Source organism: Aquarana catesbeiana, linkage group LG05 (genome assembly GCF_042186555.1).
Source record: "Aquarana catesbeiana isolate 2022-GZ linkage group LG05, ASM4218655v1, whole genome shotgun sequence".
NCBI lineage: Eukaryota > Metazoa > Chordata > Amphibia > Anura > Ranidae > Aquarana > Aquarana catesbeiana.
Genome location: NC_133328.1, coordinates 368,857,877 through 368,879,051, shown reverse-complemented (window position 1 = coordinate 368,879,051; position 21,175 = coordinate 368,857,877). Strand labels below are relative to the sequence as shown.

General features: G+C 40.9%; 1 protein-coding gene across 1 annotated transcript in view; it reads right to left on the bottom strand.

Moving 5' to 3' along the window:
* Window positions 1-21,175, bottom strand: part of GMDS (GDP-mannose 4,6-dehydratase) — an 802,997-nt gene that overhangs the window by 652,911 nt on the left and 128,911 nt on the right. Inside the window, exons 4-5 of the mRNA XM_073630960.1 lie at window positions 9,878-9,965; window positions 7,272-7,381 (exon numbers count right to left, since the gene is read on the bottom strand). Coding sequence (XP_073487061.1) covers window positions 7,272-7,381; window positions 9,878-9,965 — 198 coding nt within the window. The remainder of the gene's footprint in view (window positions 1-7,271; window positions 7,382-9,877; window positions 9,966-21,175) is intronic.

Sequence of the window (21,175 nt, the reverse complement as noted above, 5' to 3'; positions counted from 1 at the left end):
AGAAAAGACTTACCATGAAAACACATCCTTACCCACTTGCAGGTAAACTTATTTTAAATGTACTCTGAGCTGTACATTTGGCATACTTTGATAGCGAAATTAACTACTTTCCAGTTCCCATGTCATCCTGGCCAATCAAGATAGCCGAAGATGCTGAATTTCAAAGATTACTGGTCAAATATGTTGATTTAGGTTTGCAGACATTGCATTGCTGGAGGGAGAAGAGGTACATACAGTGTTAGTTCTGCTGCATATCAAGACCTGATTTATTGGGCTAGCACCCAAAGTGCTTTAAAGCGGTAAAGCTCGCCTACATCTTCCCGAGTACAAACGCTGATTCACTAGACCAGTACGAAAGAAAAACTACTTTAGTTATAAATTGAAAAAAAAAAGAAACAGCCTTTCAATTAATGAATAAGGCATTTAAAGCAAACCTTTTCCAATGTTTAAAACTGAATTATTTGGCAGTGGTTTTTAAAAAGTAATACATTAACCACTAGCTGACGTCGTTATACTGAGGCAGGTTGGCTCTCCTGGGCAAATTGATGTAGCTGTATGTCGGCCCTTTAAACAGCCTTAGCAGGCGCTCCATGTGACTCAAGAGCTGATGCATGTGCCCACCGGGCATGAGAAAGAGAAAAAGAAAAAAAAGGAGAAAAAGAGAAAAAAGGAGAAAGAGAAAAAAAAAAAAAAAGAAGGAGAAAGAAAAAAAGAAACAAGACCTTCATGAAGCCTTCATGTAGTAGAACTTATGACCTATACACACAAACCTAAAATCGGACAACAGTGTCCAGTTTTTCTTTGCATGCTAGTCGCATATCGAAAATGAAGCGTTTACTAAAGTTGTGAAAATTCTCATACAGCAGAATAAAACAAAAATCGGAAGTGATATGTTGTAGTGTATTTGTATTGTATCTTTGAACGACAACTGTACTGCTTAAACAAAAATCATCCGCAATTTTTTTCGTGCTTGTTCTACTGGAGAACCTCGGAGGAACTGTCGTGATCGGCTCTCAAAAGCTCTGTACAATAAGATTATCGTACGATCGCTTCGAAATCGGTATTTTTGGTACGATATTTGGATTGCGTGTACAAGCCATTAGTGGAGAAGAGCAGGTGGCAGCCTTACGGAATCAGAAAACTGTTGCTTGATGTCAAAAAGTTCAAAGCACTCATGATCCAGTAGAGTGGAATGCACCTTGACTGGAAAAGGTGGAACCTGATCCTTGAGAACAGAAGCTAGGATGTTGATCTGCATGAGCCACCTAAAAATAGTGGAATGAGAAGCTGGAGCAGCATTTGAGGGGTCCATTGGGTGAACTGAACCTGGATAGAGAGATACAGATGAGTTGTGAAAGGCTTGTCTCTATGCAAAGCCAAAAAAGGCATCTTGCAGGCTAAACCCTCCAGTTCAGATATTTGCCTTACAGAGGTAATAGCTATAAGGTATACTTGAGGGCGTCTCCAAAAGGTTTAAAGGTTTCTGAAGCACAGAGAATGAGACTCAGATCCCATAGTCACTGGGGACTGGACAGGGGAGCTACATGCCAGATCCCCTGTACAAAGCTCTTAAATCGAGGCAGGGCCCAAAATCTCTGATCTCTGGACAGCAAGGGCAGAAAACCTGGCCCTCAGTGGTGCCAAGAGCCAAATGCTGATCTACACCTAGCTACAGGAAGGATTTCTCCCACAGAAACATTCCTAGGGTATAAAGCCCCAAGATGCACACCAATGTTAAGTAAGCCTTCTGATGGACCTTGTGGGAAGTGGCCTTCCTAGCTTTGATTATAGGAATCACAGAGTCAGAATTGCCCTTGTCCCTTAAAATCTGGGCCTCAACAGCCATGCTGTTAAGGACAATGATCATAAAGGAGAATCGTAAATCAGTTTTTGGAAGAGATGATCCAGATGATCTGGCAAATTCCACAGAGCGCACGCCAGGAGTTTTAGGGCGGCATACCACATCTGCCTAAGCCAGTTCAAAGCAATAAGCAACAAGCAATAACATTCCTAGGGTATAAAGCCCCAAGATGCACACCAATGTTAAGTAAGCCTTCTGATGGACCTTGTGAGAAGTGGCCTTCCTAGCTTTGATTATAGGAATCACAGATTCAGAATTGCCCTTGTCCCTTAAAATCTGGGCCTCAACAGCCATGCTGTTAAGGACAATGATCATAAAGGAGAATCGTAAATCAGTTTTTGGAAGAGATGATCCAGATGATCCAGATGATCTGGCAAATTCCACAGAGCGCACGCCAGGAGTTTTAGGGCGGCATACCACATCTGCCTAAGCCAGTTCAAAGCAATAAGGATCATCAGAATGCTGTCCATCTCTGTCCTGTAAACCAGAAGAAAGGCATAGATCAGCTTGTGATGATCGCATTAAGTCAGTAGAGCATCCACTGCTTCCAAAAGAGGATCCCTGTATCTGGAGGCAAACCTGCCCAGTTTGTTGTTGAACCTGGAGGCCAGATGTCCACACTGTGGAACATAAGAAGAACCTGTTGGCCACATTTTTCAGATATTGGCAGGACCCTCCTCATGCCCAGTGTGCCTTTGACCTTCAGATTGTTGAAAGGAGTAGCTGGCTCATAATTTTTAAAATGGTTCTACAGCCTAAAGCTGCATCAAGGTAAAAATGTTAAGGTAACAGTATCACCCTTACAGTATTGCCCTTTCACCACCCACACCCGCCCATCCTTATACTTACACGAGTCCTCACTAATGCAGCTCTGTGTCCATCTTTAGCAGCTCTCCACGCTCCCACATGCTTTGCTGAGGCAGCAAGAGCCATTGGATCCTGGTGCTGTCAGTCAAATCCTGCGATGAGTGAGTGGGGCTGAGTTTTCTGCATCTATGGATGCAGGCAGCATGGCTCAGGAGCGAGTCTGCAGGTGGTACCCCCACAAAGACGAGGAAGAGCCAGAAGTTCCGTAAAGGAAGCCAAGAGGACATTTGTGTCTGCTTTGTGAAAAAAACACTGCACAGAGAAGGCAAGTATGACATGCTTGTTTATAAAAAAAAATAATTGGACTTTATAAATCACTATTTTTCCAACCAATCACAGCCTACAGGCCTGGCTGCAGGCAGCAGTCAAGGGCAGCACTTAAGACCACTTTCACACTGGAGCGCCGGTCATTTTTGCGGTGTTTTAGCTGCATTTTTCAGGCTCTAGCGGGCGGATTTTTTTTTGGGTTATAAGAAGGAAAAAAAAAAAAAAAAAGTCCAGTTGTGGCACTTTTATGGCACACTTCAATGGGCAGGGGTGTTTTAAGGAGCGCTATTTATAGCACTCCCAAGCTGCCCCTAAGATGCCGCTTGCTGGATTTTTCTAAAGTCCCACAAGTGGAACGCCCGAGTTTGAAAGCACTTATTGCAATGAATGGGAGGCAGTTTTCAGGTGCTTTTTAGAGGCTATTTCTAGCCCTAAAACAGCCGAACACTGCCTCAGGGTGAAAGGTGTCTAAAACATATGTATGCAGACTACTTGAGGTCCAGTAAAACACCAATTTTTACCCTAATAAAATCTGCCACATTTTACTTACTTTAAATTGTGGCCTAGTAAAACAGCTAACATACTGTGCATTAAGTGTTCAATATTTCTGGCTGTTGTCTCAGAGACACACTTTAATCACTTGATTAAAGCCTGCCTGGTCTCTCCCTCTGAAATTGCAGGCTAGTAAAAACTGCACTGAGTCTGTACAATATTTTTGGCTCAAATACAATTTTTTTTATTTCAAGATTAAACCTGCATGTCCTCTCCCTCTTAAATTGCAGCCTAAAAAGCTATATCCTCAACTTCACAACATTTCTGGCTTTCTGCAACATTTTTCTTCACTTCAATACTGAACTTATACTTTTTAATTTGATCTCTTCAGTAAGAAAAAAAACATTTACTGACCCGCTTTACAAGTCTGTTGCATTGGTTATTTCTTACTCTACCATTGGGTTCCTTAACCACTTCCACTCCAGAAGGTTTTTTCCCCCTTCCTGACCAGGCCATTTTTTGCGATACTGCGTTGCTTTAACTCACAATTGCGAGGTCATGCAACGCTGTACCCAAAAAAAAAAAAAAAAAAAAAAACATATTTCCTTTTTTTCCCCACAAATAGAGCTTTTTGGTGGCATTTGATCACCTCTGCGGTCTATTTTTTGCGCTATAAAACAAGACTGACAATTTTGGAAAAAAACCCCCAATATTTTTACTTTCTGCTATAAAACACTCATTTTTTTTTTTATTCTAATTTAATCAATTTAGTCCAATTTGTATTCTGGCTACATATTTTTGGTAAAATAAAAAAATCTCAAAAAGCATATATTGATTGGTTTGCCTAAAAGTTATAGCGTCTACAAACTATGGGATGGATTTATGGACTTGTTTGCAATGTTTTTACTATTAATGGTAGCGATCAGTGATTTTTAGCGGTACTGCGACATTGCAGCAGGCAAATCTGACTTTGGGGACCAGTGACACCAATACAATGATCAGTGCTTAAAAAAAAAAAATGCACTGACTGTATAAATGACATTGGCAGGGAAGGGGTTAACAGGGGCAAGCAAAGGGTTAACTGTTCCCTGGGAGTGTTTTCTTACTGTGTGGGGGACGGATGCACTCGAGAAAGGGAGACATCTGTGTTCCTGATTAGCAAGAATCACAGATTTCTCTTCCTGTCTGACAGAACAGTCTGCCTAGTTTACATAGGCAGACCATCGTTCTGTCTCTCCAGCGAGCGATCGCGGCCACTGGACCCATTGATTGGCTCTCGCTGTGTCCAATCACAGTGGGAGCGTGGCTCCAGCGCACGTGCCCCAGAACCCATCCACGAGAATCAAATACAGGTACGTGATTTTGCACATAAGGGGCTCCCTGCCGCAGTAAATGTACATGGGGCAGTCCTTAAGTGACGTTTCCATCAAATTTGCAACATATGCTATACCTTCCCCTTGACATTGTCAGAGCCAAAGGACAAAGTTGAGGCCAACAAAAAGCGGTTTTACATCAGAGACCCATGTGCAGATAAAGCAAAGAGAATTCTGTCACTAGCTCTGAGGCCATGGTCTTAGCTGGTGGCCTTTAACTACTTGAGTACCAGCCTGTATTACTACTTTTACTAGGCAAGGTTTCATTTTATCGTGTTGTGATATTTGACTGAGAAACACTATGTCATGCAATACTGTACTCAAATCTTTTCTAATACCAAGGGTGATCTCAATTTGCCACAATTTTTGTAAATGAAGGTGGTTAATACATGGAGCTTGGTAACGTACATTAGATACAGCAAATACGCAGGGTTTGTGTGTAGATGTGCAGGATATGGGCGGTGAAGGGTTAATTATAAATACCACTGAAGAGACTGCATGGAGATAAGATACATGGAAGAGGAGGGAGTAAAAGGGTTATACAAACTTACATCAACTGTTGCATGATCAGCACAGTGATCAGGATATAACAAAAGACTCATGGATAAGTTCCTCTCTCCTCCCCTTTCTCTGCTGTGAGGGGATGGGGAGGATTCACAGAAGTGAAACACTACACTGTTAAATCTGATTGGTCATAGAGAGACCAATTACAGTAAACTCAAGATACAGAGCTGCTCAGATCAGCTTTGTACACAGTCTCCAACTGAGCTGTCCACAGATGACTTTATTCACAAGCACTTATAAGTGCACAAGCCTCCTGCAGTGCCATTTATAAATGGGTAAGCAGTTACATTTTTGCATAGGGCTGCAAGGTGCTAGGATAAAAAAAACACTATCACAGCAGGGGACAGAAAATCTACCTCAAATGAAACCTGGCAGACCTTGCTATGGCAAAAGCGGGTAAATAAATGGTACCACAGACAACGCAGTGTGGTACTGCTAAAAAAGCTCTAACACTTTATCAAACTGTTGTGCCACTGGCCAATTTGTACAAAAATTTAGGGCTACAACTTTATTTTTAAGAACATTCCTATAGCTTTTAGATATGTTGTGGCTTCTTTACTTTTTTCCTTTTCTTGCATTGATCGATGTCTCCATGGCAGCCTAGCTCTGAATGCAATCCTTGGTCCATTAGCTTTGAAAATGGGAAGAATTAATTTTCAGAAATTCCCCTTCTTAAAATTCACTGTGGCATTTAGATTAAAAATTAGAATTTTCTGAATTTGAACATATTCTAAACACCCCACCAAAAGTAGGCTTATAGGCTTATTCATACAGTAGTCTTGAGAAGTAGGTCGATAGATGTTTTTGCAGAAAGGAAGACTTTGCACTTTATTTTCCTCAGTGAAAGAAGCTTAAGGAACAGACACTCTTGCTACCAGTAGCATACTCGCAAATCGTATAGAGTTGGCATGAAAAGACGTTGTCCCCTAAATGCAGATCAAATGGTTTCTGCACAAGGGTTCCACAATAGAACACTTCAACCAAAGTTCCCTACACATATGTATTGACATGAGACCTATGAAGGAGTTGAGATGGGAGGCCTGTAGCAAACCATCACAACTGAAACAAAGCTACAGCCATCTGTGGAGCATGTTCAATAAGTAATGGATCAACCGCAGTAGTCTGATTTTGTTTAATGGATATTGAGCAATACGACACAGTTTGACAAAGTAAAGCCAGCTAAGTTGGTGAAGAGCAGGGCCCACCAGGCAGAACAGGGCTCTAGAAAGGAATACTAACCATATATTGGTCAGGTCCTTAAAACAGATCTGTCGTCCACAGGAGTAGTAAATCGCCGTATTGAGGCAAAATACTGCTGGATCCACAATGGGAATAGATCATGGGTACAAGGCTAAGTGCAAATAACTAGGTAGATTGGGCCACAATGTCTTGCACAGTTGTAACAAAAGGATGCAGCCACACCCAAAAGAGCCAAGGAGAACTCTTATAAAACTGGATAGACTCTAGGAGCAGAGGTCAACTCAACTCTAGGCTGCAGACATTAGTACCGCCAGTGGACATGTCCGCCCTTCTAGGAAACTCACAAATAACGGAGGCATCCTGGTGGTAAGAGGATTTATACTGAGATAGCCAACAGTTTTCCTGTCAGTGTCCAACCCTCCGGTAGGGAGCAGTATAACCTGAAGGTAAAAGACATCCTATAAAACCAAATGCCTACTGACCTGTGTAAAAGTGTATGGCAATGTGATAAAGCTTTGCAAGGGCCAATTGCAGAATTCTCCACCTCCAAGCTCAAGAGCCAATTTAAGCTCCACCCCAGACAAAAAAAAAAAATACATAAAATGAAAATAAGCGAGTGTAACATAAGGAAGCATTAAATGACTTACCTTTACATGGCTCTGAGCTCCAAGATTATAGATTTCAGTAGGTTTGACATCATTAATTATTTTGACCAAACAGGTACTGTCAGTAAGATCTCCATAGTGTAGTTTCATATCTTTGAAAGAAAAATAAAGTATTATCAGACTGCTTTAATGCATTACTCTGACATATTATTCTCTTACAGCCATTCCTTGGATAATTTGCTTACTTTACTTTCCCACTACATACTAAGCCATACCTCATACTGCACACAAGGGGTCTGCTTGCATTTTTTAATCCCTAGGTGTGATAATGATTAGCAGTGTAAGAAAATGGGTTCAATAGTTATCCTTTGTCAATAAAACAGTCAATTACAGGAAAATAGGTGTGGTAAAGACTGTCATCTTCTGAAAAACTGTTAATTTTGGCCCAGGAGAGACCCAAATAAAGCATAAAATTACATGGTTTCAAGAGGTTGGCATAACCTTATCAAAAAGGAGGACAACTCATGGCTCCAATTAGCTATGGTTGTTACCTACTTTACTGACTCCTTCAGGCACTCCGATAGATACATGCAAAAGAACATGATGAACCAAGTTTGCCGTTTTATGGTGCATTAGAGAAAACTACCATATTATAAAGTATATTACACAGTGAAAATAAAATGTTATTCTACAGTAGTTTCCAAAGGAAATAAAGGACAATAAAAACTCCATAACCATGAGACTGTAGGCTGCATAATTTTACATTTACAGGCCACAGAACATTTGTCTTATACCACCTTGTGACAATCTATATGGAATTAATTATCTAAATTGATTCATTTTGTTGCTGTGTTTCTTCACTTACCAACGTGGGCCAAGTAAAGAGAAACAAATGCCTTGTTTCCACTGAGCGGATCGGTTTGGTTCGGTATGGTACGCTATTTTGGGCGTTTCCATTATGAAAGCGGCCCATACAACCGAACCGTACCGCTCCATTGAGGGTCCTGCTTCAGATGTCGGGCCATAGAAAATTGAACAGTTTGGTTAGGGCGGAGCTACGATACATTCCACTGAATGGCTGACAGAAAACCCTCTGCTGTGCTATGATGAGGCATTTTTTCTAAACCCTGTATGGCCCCTTGTGGTCCCACTTGCAGTGGAAACGCTCACCAGAATAGACAGGACCATTCTAGGCCATTCAAACTGTACCGGCCCGAACTGATCCGCTCAGTGGAAACGAGGCAAAAGATGTAATCTAGGGAAATCATCTAGGTGTATGTTCCTCCTATGAAACAAACCTACCAATCACACCCACATTTTTTTCCCCAGGAGCCTGCAAAGCATTGCACCTGAGATCAGTGTATCACGGGAGCAATGTCAGGCTCCTTCATACACATTAGCCAGCTTTGATGCCCATAGCATGGGCTCTCCATTTGAAAGCTGCAGGAAGTGTTAATAGAGCACGCATCAGCACCTTCACGGTCCATTGAGACTTACAAGCCATCTGCTTTGGTGGTAGACGGGACTTTTAGTTTACCGTATTTATCGGCGTATAACACGCACATTCATTTTAAGAGGGAAGTTTCAGGAAAAAAACTTAAATTTTAAATAAGGAACTTTAAAGCAAAATAAGGGTCAGTGCCCATCTGCAGCCTCACCATTGCTATCAATGCAGCCTGATCAGTGCCCATCTGCAGCCTCACAAGTGCCATCAATGCAGCCTCATCTGTCCACACCAATGCAGCCTGATTGATGCCCATCTGCAGCCTAGAAGGGACAGGGAGGGGGGCGGGATGAGCGCCGACAGATTACATACAGGGAGAATCTCCTATGATAGACAGAACAGTGGTCCAATGGAGGCCCAGGAGACGGGACTTCCTATTACAGAGGCCACCAAGTAAACAGGAGTTTCTCACTGTATGTAATCTGATGGCCCCCTTCCCTGTCCCCTCCGAGGCAGCTAAAATTGAAGTATTGGCGTATAACATGCACATGCTATTTGCACCCGATTTTCACGGTGAAAAAGTGAGTGTTATACGCCAATAAATACAGTATTTATTCACAGATTGTTGTGAATAATTGATGATGAGGCTGTGCAGGCAGAGAAGAACGTCCGCCCACTGTTTGTGAGGGGTGGGGGCTAGAGCATATTTCACCCTAAATGCAGGCTGTAAAAATTCTCAGTTGAGCTGTGTTTTTACTAAACCCCCCCCAAGCACTTCATGCACTGCAAAGGCAACAGACAGTGATATACACGTGCTGCAGCATTTTTCTTTGTGGCAAGAATGAAAACATCCCTGGCTGTGTTTGCATGGTTGTATCGCCCACTGAATGCAACCCATTCAATGGTTGCATTGAAGGCCCTTGGGGGTTAAACTAGGTGGTAAGAAGTTGATAAACTGGCTCCTTGTTGCCTGTCAAACACCCTCTGAAGAATTATTCAACAGAAATCACTCTTCAGAGGGCTAACTTGTTTCAAAGAGCCCGAAAGCTGCAATTTAATGCATTTTGTTCTTGCATTTAGATACAAATTAAGGCATACATGATATATTCTAATTATAAACGTGTTTACTTTTTAAAAGTATAGAAAACTTTCCTAAAAAAAGTTATTACAACATAAAAAACACAAAACAATGACATATCCTTACTCCCTTCAGTGTGAGCTTGTGGATTCTTGTACAGATGCTCAATCCTGCCTGTGTTGAAAGAGCTTGATCGACGTACAATGCCATGCACCTGTGAAATACAAACCACAAAACATGGTTCATCCCCAATGACTGACAAATCCATGTAGCTAGCCTACCTGGAATGTATAATAAATCAACCTTAAGTTTCACATGTTGCTAAACCCCTTTGTAACACAAGCAATGGTTATGTATTAAAAAAAAAAAAAAAAAAAGAGAAAAAGAAAAGAAAAAAAGAAGAAAGAGAAAGAGAATTTTTTCACTGCATGCAATACTTTCCTCTAGCAGCAATTAAACCAATGCCCATGACTGCACTTAAACAGAGTCTCTCTTGATGCAAATATTGATTTATAATGTATTACATCTAAAAAAAAATTAAAACATGCAACCATTTACATTGGTGTGCAAAAGTCTTATGGTGCCCAAACACTAGACAAAAAAAAAAAAAAAAAAAACACATTCAAAAAAATCTGTCATTTGGTCAGTTTGTTTGCTTTTTGTGCAGTTAAACCCAAAAGTGGAACTTCCGCTCATTTGTCTCCTCTTCCCCCTCCGGTGCCACAATTGGCACCTTTTGGGGGAGGGGGGACAGGATACCTGTCCCCACTTCTGGGAGTCCACGCAGCAGCCCATGATGTCACCACGGGGCTTCCCCCTCCTCCCCCTGTCGCCAGGCCAGTATGAGAGAGCCTTGCGCATGCACAGTAGGGTTCCCAGTGTGAAGCGTAAGGCTACACTGCCGGGTTCCCTTACCCGCAATGGCGGCAGCAGCACCCGACAGCTGATGGAAACATCAGCTGCGGTGCAGACATCGCTGGACTCCAGGACAGGTAAGTATCCTATTAAAAGCCAGCAGCTGCAGTATGTGTAGCTGCTGGCTTAATTTTTTTTTTTTTTTTTTTGGGTGGACTTCCACTTTAAATTGTAAAGGCTTTTTTTTTTTTAAACATATACTTACCTCCACTGTGCAGCTCATTTTGCGCAGAGTGGCACCGAACATCCTCTTCTGGGGTCCCTCAGCGACTCTCACAGCTCTTCTTGGCATCAGATACCCCCTAGGAGAAGCGCTCTCCCAAGGGGGTTACCTTGCGGGCACACTCCCGAGTCCAACATATGCATCCATAAATGCTGGACTGGCTGATTGACAGCAGCGGGAGCCAATGGCTGCACTGCTATCAATCTATCCAATCAAGAGCCTAGAACCCAAGGCAGAGGAAGTGCGCATCTCCACCGGGTGAAATTCCAGGGCACAGGGAAGTAAAACGGGGGGGGGGGGCTGGTCACTGCCAGGTGTTTTTTCAGCTTAATGCACAGGATGCATTAAGCTGAAAAAACACAAAGGTTTACAACCCCTTTAAAAACACAAAAATCGTGAATCGGTTGCAACGCTTAAGGCAAAAAAAAAAAGCAAAGGAAAACTTCTGCTGAGTGGGCAAAAAAAAAATAAAAAAATAAAAATAAAAATTTTTTTTAAAGGTTAATGTGTTTCTTGTCCATTAAAAAAAAAAAAATAATATGTAACTGTTGGTAATGAGCATAAGTGACCCAAACAAAAAATAAACTAGAAACCGATTCATGTACGTCCATTGAACGGTTTATTTTTCTGTCATTACACGTTGGATATTTAGTTCGCCTGTTCGTTTTTTTAAATTAATGCAAACAATTTGTTTCTACTGGTGTATGGCTAGCATAAGCCTTTTTTTTTTTTAAATCTTGGATAGAGTGTGGAAGGGTTACAACTCCAGTCAGGTTTTTAAGGCTAACCAGGGCTATTTTACACTTGCTTTGTTAAAGCTCCCTGAACGCCAGTCGAAGCCCGTCACTAACAATGGTTAGCTTAGTCAGTTTACACCTTGCTTTTGCTTCAAAAATTATAACCCATGTCACTTTAGTGGTGCCTCAAAGCCTCCATATAAGTCTATGACAAAGCTCTCTTGAAGCACCTGCAGCTTTTGAGTGGCTTTAATTCAGCTTTAGCTTAGCTTTGTTTTGGAGAAATTGCAGGTAGCAGATATCCACACACACAGGGCATCTTCCAAGCTCATCGAAGCACCACTGAAGCTTCAAAAACACAAAAGCATGTTGAAGCGGTAGGCGCCTTTAGGTGTGTTGAAGCCAAAGCAAGTGTAAAAGATGTAAAAAGATGCTTTCATAAAATAGGATAGAATAATTTATCACTTAACGAAATGGAAAGTAAAATGTACAGAAAAGAAATCCAAATCAATATTTGGTGTGACCCACCCTTTGCCTCAAAACCTGCATCAATTCTTCTAGGTACACTTGCAGTTGAAGGAATTTGGCAGGTAGGTAGTTTCAAACAGCTTGGAGAACGAACGACAGATTTTCTTCATGTATAGTTGAGTCGCTTAGCCTTGTTTCCATATTCTATGCACAAAAACATAGGAAGTGGGGTGCAGCAAAGGGTCAGCAGGTGTTCAGGACTGATGAATCAAAATTTGAAATATTCGGCTGTAGCAAGAGGCAGTTTGGGAAGGGCTGTAGAACAGTATAATAATGTGTCTGCAGGCAACAGTGAAGCATGGTAGAGGTTCCTTGCAAGTTTGGGTCTGCAATTCTGCAAATGGAGTTGGAGATTTGATCAGGATCAATGGTGTCCTCCATTCTGAGAAATACAGGCAGATACTTAATCATGCCATACCATCAGGAAGGCGTGCGATTGGTCCTAAATTTATTCTGCAGCAGGGAAACTACCCCAAACATATAGCCAATGTCATTAAGAACTAGCTTCAGTGTAAAGGACAAGGAGTCCTGGAAGTGATAGTTTGGCCCCCCACAGTGCCCTGAACATCGAGTCTGTCTGGGATTACATTTAGAGACAGAAGGATTTGAGGCGGCCTAATGATCTTTGGTTTGTTCTCAAAGATGTTTGGAACAACATACCTGCTGAGTTCCTCCACACCTGTGTGCAAGTGTACCTAGAAGAATTGAAGAACTGATTCAGCTTTGAAGGTAAAGGGTGGTCACAGATATTGATTTCATTTTCTCCTGTTTTTACTTTCATTTTTGTGAATTGGAAAAAAAAAAAAAAATAAATTTCTGAAAGGATTCTTAAATTTACAGCATTTTTCCCACCTGCCTAAAACATTTGAGATGTTATAATGAAGATCACAATTCTCGGTATAACGTCATCTTTCACATTATACAAAAAAACTGGGCTAACTACCATTTAGTTTTTTTTTTTTGAAGTGTATTTTTCTCAAAAAAATCCTTTTGAAAGACCGCTGAGCAAATACAGTGTGACAAAAACACATAACCACGTTATTTTATTCGCTAGGGTCTCCATTAAAAAAATATATTTAGTGTTTGGGGGTTCCAAGAATTTTCTAGCAAAAAATACTGGATTTTAACTTTTTAACTTACCTGATTTTAACTGACAAATACTGATTTGAACTGATGTTCTGTCAGATACGCATGCGTCCACCGCTGTCAGGTTTGCTAAACTGACAGAATAGCTGCGGTCAGAAGAAGGCAGCGGACATCTTATTACACCCAGCTAAGTCTTGAAATTCACAGTAATTTAAGCAATAAAGTGAGCATATATCAAAATAGTATATAAACATCTGTGATGCTGTTTGGAGGTTTAATTTTCAAAGCCTAAAAAGGTTTACCGCTGAGCAGTGCAGGGTGTACCAAACATGGCCTCCGCTACCTTCCTACTGCTGGCGTCCAGCTTCTTTCAAAATGTATCAAAACAGCATCACGGATGACAATTATATTTATATACGCTCACTTAAGCTGACGGAACGTCACTTACATTAGCTTAGCTGATGGGTCGCCGTTTCTGACGGACCACCAGCTGTCTTTTTTTTGACAGCTGTGAGCAGAGAATGGCTCTACACTGAATCGTGGAAATGCAGGATTAAGATCATGAGGGGGCTGAATTGAGATTGTGATTTTTTTAACAATAGAGATTTTAGATATAGGTATAGAGAGAGAACGTTTCATTTTCTGGCACACCAAATAGCAGTGTCAACTGTTTAACTTTGTCTTCTATTACCTAGAGCTGAGGTTGAATCTTTATACACATACACATACACACACACACACACACACACATATTTTCATTCAAAAATCTAAAACCAATTAATATTTATGCAAATACTGTATTAGAACATCAAGAAATTAACACAGAATTACGCCAGGGCAAAAAAAAAAAAAAAATTAAGAAAAGTCAACAATTGACATACATTTTTCCCTTAAAAAGACATGATTAAGTGTTCTCATCTCATCATGACTAGGTTTTGTGTGAGACGTTCTGCAATCATGTCCTGACACAGTGCATTATTTCTCTGCAATGTGATGAAAGACTTCAGTTTGACTTGACAGCAGGAATAACTACTTTGCCAATAGGTTGGCACTGTAGCAAATCATGCTCGCTCAAAAATATTCAAATACCCTCTGTATGTAGTGGTAGCAGACACATTCTTGCTCTGTTTTGTTCTCACTTTTGTAGGAATGTACGTGGAAAAAGAAAAACTTGTCAACTGGCTAATCAGTGACAACAAGAATTAGTGTAAGAAGTGATGAAAGCTGTAGTTGTCTGCTGCTAATACAGGTGTAAGGTAAACATTATGACAAGCCAAAATGTGTGCAAACTGGATAATCTGGTTAAGAACGCAAGATTAGTGCCGCTGTGCAAAGACAGGGTGAAATGTCTTTCTAGGCTAGAGAAAAAAAACATGCTTTTCAAAAGGACAAACTTAGAATTTTAGTATACAAGATTTTCTGTACTATGATACCTGTTCATTAAATTGGCCATTGAAGACCAGCATTTTGAAGATACGAACATACAACGCCTCATCCAGGCACTTTGTTTCTAATGCTGCATTCACACCTGAGCATTGCGTTATTGCACGTTTTCGTGTGGCTTTGGGTGGAGCATTTTGTATAGCGTTTGAGCTTTGGTGTTTTTGTATTCGTAACAGACGTTGCAACAGATGGTTCTCTTTTGGCTTGGTGTTTCTGCTTTTAGCAGCTTCATAAATGCACCAATTTGCCTGAATCAGGCTACAAAAGTAGCTTCAAAACTGGAGTTTCAGGTGTCTGGCTCCAGGCGTTGTGAATTGGAGGGGTAAACCACCTTCAGAATTTTTTTTTTTTTTTTTTTTAACTCCGAGCGTTAGAGCTCAAACGCTCAAGTGTAAATGGGCTTTAGACAAGCTTCAGTAACTGCTTTTATGATAGAAAGTTAGTAACAAGAATGTCAGTTGTATAACCTTCTTGATTTCTTTAGGATCCTTATTAAGGTTCAAATACATATTATCTGACCTATCTTCCAAAGTATTTAGGATTATATTCCACAATAGGAAAATCAGATCCCACACTCTCTCAAGACATATCAATGATACAATAACGTGTAGCAACCACTATGGCTTCAGCTGTGTCAAATACAAGCTAAACTGGGTGCACTGCTTTTAGAATAACAATGGAAATCTAGGATCCATTTTCTGTGACATCGACAGGTATATAAACCTCCAATACCCAAACAGATCACTGAAAATTAAGCTGCAGGGCCCAAACTGTCACCTCTTCCAATGCTTCATCTAAACCAGGGGTCTTCAAACTACGGCCCTCCAGTTGTTCAGGAACTACAATTCACATCATGCCTAGTCATGTCTGTGAATGTCAGTGTTTTACAATGCCTTATGGGATGTGTAGTTCCGTAACAGCTGGAGGGCCGTAGTTTGAGGATCCCTGATCTAAACAATTCCAAACACCCAACACTTGCACCTTGAAACTTACCAGCAACTTGTTTTAACTTCTTGAAAACTAAAGCTGAATATTGCTTTAAAAGTTTCAACACAGATGCTTAAAGCGCACTGTGGAAAAATACTCTTAAAAAGTGAAACTTTGCTCTCTCAATCAACTAACTATTCTTAATCCTTAGGCCCTTTTCACATGGGCTGTCTTCGTCAGGTCTGCCTGTCAAGTATTTGGAGGGTCTGATCTGGTCCACCTAGTCTATGGAGCGGCAGATGTCAGCGGTCACGTCTGCTGACACCCACCACCATCCAATCCTTATCGCCAAAAACAGATTGTGGTCCTATGCCCCACCTGCCCAATGAATGGCCTCTTTGTTTCTATCTGATTGCCCCATAGAATAGAGCGGGTCTTTGTCAGTGTGTTCTGCATAGCGGAGCAAACACGGACCTGTCATCCACCTGCTCAGCCAGGGGACCAAGCGTGCCCCCCCCCCCAGCAAGCGTATTCTGCTTAGCGAGGGTGCCAGTGTGAAAGGGGGCCTTCAGTAACTTCCTGATTCCTATGCCTAGGCAAATTCTATCATATCCCAGGAATCTTCAGGAGGGGCTCTCAGCTAAGCACATACCCCTGCTTTTAATGCCTGAGGTAAGGGCAGATGGATTCCAGGTAGTAAATGCTACATTTTCAAAGCGATTTCGCCACAAAATAAAAGCATGGATGGATGGGGGCAGTTGCTTTGAATATTAAAAATGAATTAAATAGCAGTTTTGGTTTAAAGTGCACGGAGGCATTGTAGTTCCGCTTTAAAGTTTATGCCCAGACTATGCACATCAAAGTATTCATATTCTAAACAAGCAGTAAATGCGTTTTAAAAAAACAAGCCTGTGTTCACTTCTGTAGCTGTAGGCATCATGCAACAACGAATCTTCAAAAGTTCATAACAGAAGCACTGAAAGCTTAACTTTTCTCGATTACTTTTTTTCTACTACACCAAAATCTTGGCAACCCTCTAATGTAAATCTTTACGGATCTTAAAAATCTTACTTCATACAAGAAGCAGATTGAGGGGTCAGGGATTTTTAAAATGGTTTCATTGCTTGTTAAGAATATCTAAATAACTCAATGTGCAATGTTTGGATGCAGGACAACTGGAAGCATGCTGAAGTCCATATGCACAAAGGTATACGAGTCAAATCTTCTGTCACTTTTTTCTGCGGTCTTGGGCAATGGGGTGGGGATTGCTGGCATCACTGAGACACTCGTAAAAGAAATGGGGTGGGGAGTGCTGGCCTCACTAAGACAGCAAGTCACAGCAGTTAAATAATGTCATGAGGCCTTCCGCTGCAAGTGGTTTTATTGAAACTCGTTCTCTTTACTCCAGTGAATATATTGTAGCTCTCGCTGGCCCTTGAACCAAGTATTTGTAACATGCCAAGTACGCTTACAGGGATAAATTCATCATCGTGGGGAGGTTAATTCTTTACATTACTTTCTCCTATATTTTCATTTAACTTTTCCTCTCTTTACCCAATTCTGCTGCACAACTCCTACTTTTCTTCTTTTCCTACTCCTTAAAGTGGTTATAAAACCAAAACCTATTTGGGGATCACCATCGCACGCATGCCCACCTCTTACCTGAACCCTTATTCGATCCAGCACAGTGCCCTATCTGCAGCTCTTCTCTCCTCTAATGCTGCATACACGGTCGGAATTTCTAACAAAAAAAGTGTGATGGGAGCTTTTGGTCGGATATTCCGACCGTGTATGCTCCATCCAACTTTTTCTGTCTGAATTTCCACCAGCAAAAGAGCTGCTTCTCTATTTTTGCGCCCGAAAAAGTTCTTGACGCAAATTCCGTTCGCCTGTATGCAATTCTGACGCACAAAAAAACACGCATGCTCGGAAACAATTCGACGCATGCTCGGAAGCACTGAACTTCTTTTCTCGGCTCGTCGTAGTGTTGTAAGTCACCACGTTCTTGAAGGTCGAAAGTTCACAGAACTTGGTGACCGTGTGTATGCAAGCCAAGCTTGAGTGGAATTCGGTCGGAAAAACCAATCCAAGATTTTTCCGACGGAAATTCCGCTCGTGTGTACGGGGCATTACTTCCTGGTCTTACAGGCTTTGCTCAGCCAGCAGAAGCTTTTGGTTCTCGCTGCTGTCAATTAAAGCCAGTGATGTTTTAGAGTACAACATCATATAGTTATTAGAGACAATGGCTCTTCATTTGGGGAGATATAGCTCCATTTATGGATTTTCTTCATGTGTTTTCAAGTTTATTGAAAAATGGGTTATTGTGGAGATTAATGAAACGCAACTAGAATAGTGTTGATGTTTTTGTAACCCTGCGACTTCAAACTAAAATATACTGCATATATAAAAAGGCTAAATGTGTTTGTGTCCCCAATGGAGAAGTTTTGCGTTACTTTGTCCTGACAGGAAGTGAGAGGAAATCTCTAATAGGAACACAGATGGCAAAAACAAAAAAAAAAAAAAAAACCCTGACAACGGCGCTTAGCCAAAACAAAAATTTTTGGCTGCATTTGAGCTTTAAACCTTCAAACTATAAAAAGAGGTAAAGGGTATTTGAGAGCAAACGTGGTCATTTCAGGTCTTAAAGTGGACCCAGAACCAGATAAGCATGTATGCCAAATGTAAACACTTACAGGTATTTCTTACCTCACAGATTAGAATGCCTTTACTGACGTCTCAACAGAAGGACAAAACCATCTGTAGTCAGCCATTATTGAAAATCAGCATTTACTTCCAGGTTGGAGATATTTGGCCAATTGTATGCACCAGCTGTGGTATATTTACCAGTTTAAATTTTTAATATTTGCATTTTTGGGGCTGGTTAAAAACAGGCTGCATGCTAAACGCTTTCAGTGTGCTGGCAACTGTCCGTTTGGCTGCAGGGAGTCGCAAGGTGGTGTGGTACACATCAGTTTATCACAAGGTTTCATTTTTTAAAAAACGTTTCAATTTTTTTTTGAAGTGTACAAAAATATATCCGCATAGCAGTATGGTTCACTGCACAGCTGTGCAATGACATACCTGTGTACTGTGATAAAAATGTCTGCATTTTATACCAGCTCACTGCAACTCCCCTCTAGGTTCCTTTTCCTAGCGTTTCCTGGCGTTTTTCCAATGCAGAAAAGTGTTAATGAGCCTATAGTTGTCATCCAGGCTGCATGATGTACGTATATGCAAAACAGACCTGTGTGTGGCCACTCATTTATACATGACCAGGACTGAATCAAGAAAAAAAAAAAAAAAAAAAACTGTCCTTGAGAACCAATGTGACCATTTCTTCCTGTACATCATGTGTCAGTCAACAGGATATTGTGAGAAAGAGGAGGGCAGATTCAGCATGGCTTTCTATATTAAGAAGTGCAAGTCCAGTGAGTAGGGTAGAAGGATTAGAACCCCTACAAGGTTTTTACTGCCATAGTCTCACATTTTCCCGTTCTATACCGTTCTAGTGACAACAGTTGAAATCTGCAGCTGAAGCACAGACCGCACCAAAAAAGTCGAAGGAAATTCCTCACAGCCTCTACTAAAAAAAAATAAAAATCCTGTGTTGCTGTTGGATAAATTCTCACTTCCTATTTGGGAAAACAGTTGCCGCCAACTTAACCAGACAGACATACATTTTAAAAAGAGCCAGCCACAGATTTTGAATGCTTCTTTTAAGACCGGAGTCACCAAACTTTTCATTACGAGGGCCACATCCTATATTTCGCAAATATTCATAGACTAAATAAAAATCAGTTTTAAAAATGAATGACATTTTAAAATAAATAAGTTTTACCTGGAGGTTTTTTGAAATTGGCATGCTATGATTCAGAACCACCAAGAAAGAACTTGTAAAAACAAAGCAAAAAACTTTAAACTTGAGCCCATCCAAGTCCCCCCTTACTTCAGGGTGCCCTCATCAGTCACCTTTCCATCAGGGTCACCATGAAAGTCTGCCAGAATCCCCATCAGATTAGGATCCTCCTTGGCTGCTCACGGGTGGGGGGGCTGACCTGAAGACATGGGCAACCGGCCGCTAACACTAGCTGCAGGCCAGATACAATCTGGCAGCAAGCCATAGTTTGGAGACCCTTTGTATTATTAGATGAGCAACAATGCATATTAGAAGCCCTTCAACATACCCAAAAAGTAATATTTGCCCATCTAAATCACTTTGCCATTAAAATACTATAGAAGAGTTAGAAAACCATTCTATAATTAATTTTATACAGCCAATACATTAATAAGCACAGAAATGTTACAGGTAAAAAAAGATTAAATAAAAAAAAAAAAAAATCAGATTTCTGACCACTCAAAAATAAAAGGCAACACATGAGATTTGAATATTGAAAAAAGTACACATTCATTTTAAATGGGGGAAGGCAACGGTTTTCCACTATTTTAGGCTTTCAATATGCTACAATTTATTTAAGTTGAAGTCTTTCTCTTACTTTAATGCTATACAACTCACTTGTATTTAGACCATTGAATTTATCTTACAGAGCAGATTAGAGCTCCCACCCCACAATCCAGATGGGAATAGCATTTACTTGTGCAGGAGACAAATCCATCAGCTTGCACAACTTATCTTCGTTTTAACCTAAAATGAACAATCAATGTTGCCAAAAGTAGTCATCTTGTACTTTCCCAGCCATGAAGGCTCCCTGTATCTGATTTTAAACAGGAGCTACAGAACTAGCAAACAGGCTGTTCCATTTTTTTACCGTTTGTGTGCTGGAGAAAACAAAGGCTAGAACAGACTTTTCCCAGTATAGGCTTCAGTTGTAATGAAGCAAGGAAACTGTATGGAACATTAAAGCTAATAGCGTTGTGCACCGATTGGAATAGTTAATGGTACGGAATGCTGAAAAGATGTGTGCTTAGGTGGCAACAGACTAGGGCATTCATTTCTAATTTTTTAAATGACTATTAATAGGTCAGGACAATATACAATAATAAATAATATTATTATTAATAAATATACACTCAACAGACCCCATTATGGAAAGCAGACACCCCATCTCACTTTTTGCCACAAGAGCAAAAAGCACTTACCCGATCCTCCACTTCTCTGGTGGACAGAGGTCCCCCTTTCTCCATCATTCAATGCAGGACTATGAACCCCTGCATCTGTCTTGAAGATGCCGGGATCTTAGACTGCTGGAGTATGGGGAGAAGAAACTACACGGGCCAGTCTAGCAGCGCAGAGTAGTGGGCAAGTAAATTCTCTTTTCAATGCCTCTTAGAACTAAACCAGACATTAACCCTTGCAGTGCGGGCACAGCTCCATGCAAGAGAGAATTTCCATGTTTCCCAGAGTTGGGCTTTTAACAGCCCCTCACTGAAGCCAATTCAAGTCTTCCATTATGAATGGACGTCCCCTGGGGGATGAAACTGCATTGCACTGAAATACATTCAGTGCAATGGCTAGGGGTCTTGGATAGCCACAAAAGACTAACCCACTCCCCCCTCTCCATCCAAAACAAGCCCATAATTAAATAGTGGTCAAATTCACTGAAACAC